The sequence below is a fragment of the Micropterus dolomieu genome, linkage group LG12 (genome assembly GCF_021292245.1).
Source record: "Micropterus dolomieu isolate WLL.071019.BEF.003 ecotype Adirondacks linkage group LG12, ASM2129224v1, whole genome shotgun sequence".
NCBI classification, from domain to species: domain Eukaryota; kingdom Metazoa; phylum Chordata; class Actinopteri; order Centrarchiformes; family Centrarchidae; genus Micropterus; species Micropterus dolomieu.
Window position 1 is genome coordinate 19,788,565 of NC_060161.1, and position 6,145 is coordinate 19,794,709.

The 6,145-nt window shown below is 40.8% G+C and overlaps 1 protein-coding gene across 2 annotated transcripts in view; it reads left to right on the forward strand.

The window, feature by feature from the left end:
- The window catches only part of neurl4 (neuralized E3 ubiquitin protein ligase 4), a 20,702-nt gene extending 15,828 nt beyond the window's left edge, over positions 1-4,874 (forward strand). For both annotated transcript variants that reach the window (XM_046063742.1, XM_046063743.1), the window contains exons 27-29: positions 642-754; positions 2,267-2,426; positions 2,604-4,874. In XM_046063742.1, the coding sequence (XP_045919698.1) occupies positions 642-754; positions 2,267-2,426; positions 2,604-2,808 (478 nt within the window). In that variant the 3' untranslated portion in view covers positions 2,809-4,874. The remainder of the gene's footprint in view (positions 1-641; positions 755-2,266; positions 2,427-2,603) is intronic.
- The last annotated feature ends 1,271 nt before the right edge of the window (positions 4,875-6,145 follow it).

Consider the following 6,145-nt stretch of genomic DNA (forward strand, 5'->3'; position numbering starts at 1 on the left):
GCTGACCAACTTTATGGAGATGTAGATTTCATTTTCCAACAGGACTTGGCACCTGCACACAGTGCCAAAGCTACCAGTACCTGGTTTAAGGACCATGGGATCCCTGTTCTTAATTGGCCAGCAAACTCGCCTGACCTTAACCTTATAGAAAATCTATGTGGTATTGTGAAGAGGAAGATGCGATACGCCAGACCCAACAATGCACAAGAGCTGAAGGCCACTATCAGAGCAACCTGGGCTCTCATAACACCAGAGCAGTGCCACAGACTGATCGACTCCATGCCACACCGCACTGCTGCAGTAATTCAGGCAAAAGGAGCCCCAACTAAGTATTGAGTGCTGTACATGCTCATACTTTTCATGTTCATACTTTTCATTTGGCCAACATTTCTAAAAATCCTTTTTTTGTATTGGTCTTAAGTAATATTCTAATTTTCGGAGATACTGAATTTGAGATTTTCATTAGTTGTCAGTTTTAATCATCACAATTAAATGAAATAAACATTTGAAATATATCAGTCTGTGTGTAATGAATGAATATAATATCCAAGTTTCACTTTTTGAATGGAATTTAAATTTTTTGATGATATTCTAATTATATGACCAGCACCTATATAAGTGCATATGTCCTCTTTGTGCAGGATCAAGCCCCACTGTGAGGTTTCTAATGCACTGAAGAAGTGGCACATCGCGTACCACGGCACCAGCGTAGGAGCTCTGCGACGTACGCTGGACCACAGCCAGCTGCTGGCTGGTAAGAAAAATCACACATGCTCTTTTTACAAAGACACACCCTGTGCCACTGAGGCTCAAGGGTGTTCCTCCCTAGACCTGTATGGTACGGTGTTGCCTCTGGGCAACATACCCATTTTTGGCCTAGTACACCTCCACCAAACATCCCAAAATATGATGCATTACTGTAAAAGAGTTGCAGGGCCTTAAGAAAAGCAATAGCAGTGTTAAAATTTGTCACATGATTCTCTGGCCCCCATTATGAATCCTTTTAGTGCTGCTTTTGACACATGGTTCAGCTCCATTTTCTCTCTGCACTAAACGGCCCTCAAACGGCCCTTTTTTGACCCAGAAAAATTATATTCACACTAATAGGTGAGTAAAGTTTCATTTTTTTTATAGTTAAGCAACATCATACCATTATGGAATCCCGCCATGCCATTTTTTTAATGTTGTGCATTTCAAAAGCGTAACAGTTAACATAATTTTTTACATTAATTGATTCATTAATTATACATTTGATAATGTTGGTTGTAACAAGACCGTAATAAAAAAATAAAATTTACACTGGATATTTTAACCTTACGCCTGCAGAGCACATGCTTATATAGGGTTAAACACATTGTTCTTCCATTAAGAGGATGAACACAAAGGTTTTCTATGGTACATCAAAGAAAAGGGCACTTCCAGTTGATGGTAGTGAGGATGAATAAGGATTTAGTAGTGAGGAAAACGGTGAGTTGCTGGAAATCCTGCAAGAAAAATAAGAGAACGCAGATGAGGAAAAGAGTGAAGAAGAGCAGTGAGGATAAAAGTGCAGTGACAGGTGTGAGTATAAGATAGCGAGGAAACCTATTTAATAACTTGTTTTCACTTATTGATAATGCGATGCATTTTGTTGACTTTCTACGCTATGTCGACTTCCTAAAGTATTGAGCCAAAGATGGCTGCAAGGTAACACATCTGAAACAGCACCAGAAAACTGAAGACACACATTTAAATCTAACACAAATGAGGAGTTGATGGAAGGTAACTCTGTTTTGATTTTCAGCATGTTTTTGGTGATAAGATTAAAATTTTTTTATGTAAACTTTGTTAAATATGTGTACTCTCTTTTTTTGCCTTCATTCCTATAGGCGGTTCCAAATGATTTATATTTTAAACTGGTAAAGCCATTAAACATGTTCATTGAGTATTTTAAGAAATCTTATTCAAACTTTAAATAATAACTCTCTTTTTCCATTCTTTACCATTGTTGGTTCAGTGTTGCTTTAAGGCAATGTACCCCAAAGTTTACCCCCAAAATATTTTTTTTATTTAAAATTTCTGTAAATGTTTACTTGGTCCATTTTATGACAAAAAAACACAACAGTAATTTTTTACCCACTGGCAAAATAATGCATATCATAGAGGGCTAGACCTTAATCCACTGAAAGACAGACCAAACTTTGTTTTTCATAGAGTTCAGCAGATGACCGGAAGGTGTGCTTCTAAAACTAAAGCCTAATTTGTGAATGTTGTTTTGTTGATGCAGGGACGTCGTCCATCTTCTCAGTGTCCCCGGTAAAGGCGGAGGGGCCTAACGGCTACAGCGAGCCAGAGGAGAACAGCGCCCCCGGCAGGGAGGTTCCCAGAGTGCGGCTCTCTCCCACTATGCGCTACTCCGGCATGGAGATCTTTGCCCCTAAAGTGCAGTAAGTCCACCTGGTTCAGAAAACCACTTATTATGTGCATTTTGAAATTTGTGCTCAAAAAGGTAAATAATTATTTGGTATTTTTATAGTTTTATTTATTTTTATCTATTGTGGCGAGCTCACAGGAAACGAGGGGAGAGAGAGCCCTTACTGATAGTTCGTCTTCTTCTAATGCAGATTCCAGGACCCCCGTTCTCACCGCTGCCACCAGGCTCAGGTGGGATTCCAGGTGTGTGTGCGTCCCGGCTCCTACAAGGTGGGACCCCAGACGCTTGGCCACAGCGAGCCCCTTGACCCTCGCTTCAGCAACTCAGAGATCGAGTGGATCACTAAGGAGCAGGGCGGCACGCTCCTCTATGGACTGCTCATCCGGGTCGAGTGACCGGAGCGGGCGCGGGAGGCATTCGGGTACAAGTGTGGGGAGGGGGGGGGGAGTCCGTTTGGCGCTCCTCGTACTTTTAAATGAACTGACAACCAAATCCAACCCCTGCCTTGAGCGAGAGACTCCTCTGGAATCCAGCTGTTCCTACTGTGGATTGTTGACAATTCAGCATTATTGATTTGTTTTGTTTATTTAGTTGGTTTTTGGTTGTTTGCTCTTGGACTCTTTTAATGGCCGGGGGCGACGGCGGTTTCAAAGAAGAACAGACACTGCCTGCACTTTATGTTTCAGACACTCGTGGGCGATTTTTAAACTAACTTCTCATCGACACAACATGTTGGTTCATTCGCTACAGTTAGTTATGTTGCCACATTTTTGTTCTCATTCTTCCAACTTGTTTTCTTCCACCCTCAAACAGCTTTTTTTTCCCTTTTGGCATTTATTTTAACACTTGTCACCTCTGCTCTGGTCAGTGTTTTATTTTAGGGGGCGCTGTCCCCTGCAAATCTGCACGTTTATGGACTGTCACCTAAAAAGACTGAAACGTGGGTAAAAGAAAATTTAAAATAAAAAAATACAAAAATAGAAGGAAAAAAAACAGACACTTGAATCTGAGAATGAACCCAAGAGTGTCTTGTGATTGTCTTTGAGGGGTGGGGATTTTAAAACTGGAGGAAGAAAAAAAAATGTTTACACATGTACCTCTGTATGTTGCTGTCCTCTTCATGTCTCCACATTAGCAGTCTGGCTACTTTATCAGTCCTGTTTGCATTTCTGTTCTGGCTGGTCTTGTTAAGTGGAAAATTATTCACAGACTTTAAAACTGTGGAGAAAACTGGAGGGTTTGAAACCTCCTGCACCTTTTGGGAAGCTAAAACTTATTATATATTGAGATAATGAATGGTAAATTTTGGATGATGGATGATAAGATGTCTGTTTGGTTAATATGAAGCTACAACAAGCGGCCGGCTAATTTAGCTTAGCGACAAGACTGAAAGCAATCCAAAGCCATTAAATTCCCAAAGTAAACATGCTTTGTCATGTTTGTTTAATCCTTAGGTTACAGAAACAGAAGTGCAAAAATGAGCGTTCGCCATTTTACATTTAGTGCTGAACTATTTATTGGCCAGTAATAAACGGCTAATGTTAATTAGTGAGTGTTAAAAGCTGCTGATTGGTGGGTTTGTGGCTGTAGCTTCATGTTAGCGTACGGAGCCGGTGTGAGTTGCGCACTAAGATACGTGGTTATCTTTTCATCTTGCAAACTCTAGTCAAGAAAACGAATTTCCCAAAATGATGTTTTTAAAAATGGACTGAAGCCAAAAGGTTCAAGTGGTTTTCCCACATCACTCCTGCTGTCTCGCCCCCCCCCCCCACGCATTGTTTACTGTAGACCCACTCACACCTCCACGCTGATCTAGCTATTCACCATGTCCGACTCTGTTCCCCTTGCAACGACGAGAATCAATTCAAGATCAGCAGGAGGACATCTGCATCCCACGACCTTCACCGGTGTTTACATGTGAATGTTATTAAGTAGGGCTCTGCAGATCTTTCAGTTTAACTAACGCTGATTTACACGTGTCAAATGTTTATACAAGGGTTTTATTTGATCTAAAACATCCACCTAATGGTTGATTGAATGTGAAGAAGCTTTTTCAAAGCGTGTCTTTGTTTTTCACACCATTCTCAGTCCTGTTGCCAATTTGATAAAAACCTGCATTGAACCCCCCCCCCCCCCAACATTTTTCAAGGCACAGTTCTGATGAGTCAAACTCATTGAGGAAAAAATAAAAGGACAAAAATAAAAGCTCAGTCACCTTCTAAGAGCAGCTGTGATCTGACTGATGGAAGATGATCTAGGGGGGTTGGCAACACTTCCAAACAGAAATGTGAAATATTATTACATGGGTTATTTACAGCCCAGTGCTGCTTTGTACAATTTAATTTGTATTGTTTTATTTTTATTTTGTTTTCTGTATGTTGCGTTGTACAGGCTGTTACATAACAAATCATATCTTCCTGATTTATAAAAAATAAAAAATAAACTGACAGTATGCACAGAAGGATGGTTAAATTGTTTTTTATATATTTATACACTGGGCTGTAAAACATGGCCCTGCGATGGACTGGCGACCTGTCCAGGGTGTACCCTGCCTTTCGCCCGATGTCAGCTGGGATTGGCTCCAGCCCCCCGCGACCCTGTGTGCAGGATAAGCGGTAGACGATGGATTGATGGATGGGCTGTAAAACAAATATGCCATGAAGAAAAGACAATCTACTGATGCTTTTGGTTCCTTTTTTCACATTTTATTTAAGAGTAGGAAAAAAGTCCAGTCACTGACATGTTATTGCAGTGTTGCATACTTACTCAATCAAACCCTTTTCTAAAATGCTGTAGACTAATTACTCATTAAGGCCAATAGTGGATTTTTCATAGCTTTTTACAGAAATAGTGGCTGCTTCCAGCTCTGTCAGTTAAGAACAGACACACACGAAGGAATTTAAAAATGCAGAGACTCAGCCAAGAGTTCAACAACAAAAAATTACTAGTTTGCTGTCCCACAAACATACATAATGATGTCATAATTGTAACTAAGTACAATAAAATACCACTGACAGACAGTGATCTGCTGTATGATCCTGTTGTGTTGCATAGTCGGCTTATTAATTTGTCGTCAGCTTCAAATTTCTGCACGAGCTTTGACTTTTAAGTTGGACCCTGAGTTTTCTTTTTTGATCTAATGTCTGCTAACCTAAGAGCTGTCAATCAGGTCCCGAGGTCTTCCTCACCCTGTTGTAGTTTGAAATACACTATTCACATTTTTTGCCAATATTAATCTCATATTTGTGCAATTTGTTCAAGGACATGGAGAGAGGACGGGGTTAGCTTAGTTTAGCATGTCGGCTGAAAGCCCGCCATACGTTCCTCTGTTATTCGGTCACATAGTGTTCCCTACGCAAACCTAAATGTAGAAGAAAAGTCAAAACAGTATTTGTACAGGTCAAAAGAAAAGACTTTTATTTGAATTTTCCCCAAAGGTTTGTGCCGAGAACGCCACATGACCGAATCAGGGAGTTACGTACAAGGTGACGTCACAAAATGGTGCTTTGCTCTGTTTTAATGTTAAAACATACCAGCACCTCTAGCAGCTCACCAATAAAACCACTGTATCTCATTAGAAATGTGATAACGACTTTGCGGTTTCAGACGGTGTGAACTAAGAGGAAGCCACTGCGCCCAACTTTTTGCCAAGAAATAGTTAACAGCACACAACTTATCCTAGTCCCACAACCCATCCTTTTCGGTCCCCCCCCCCCCCCCCCCCCCCCCCCC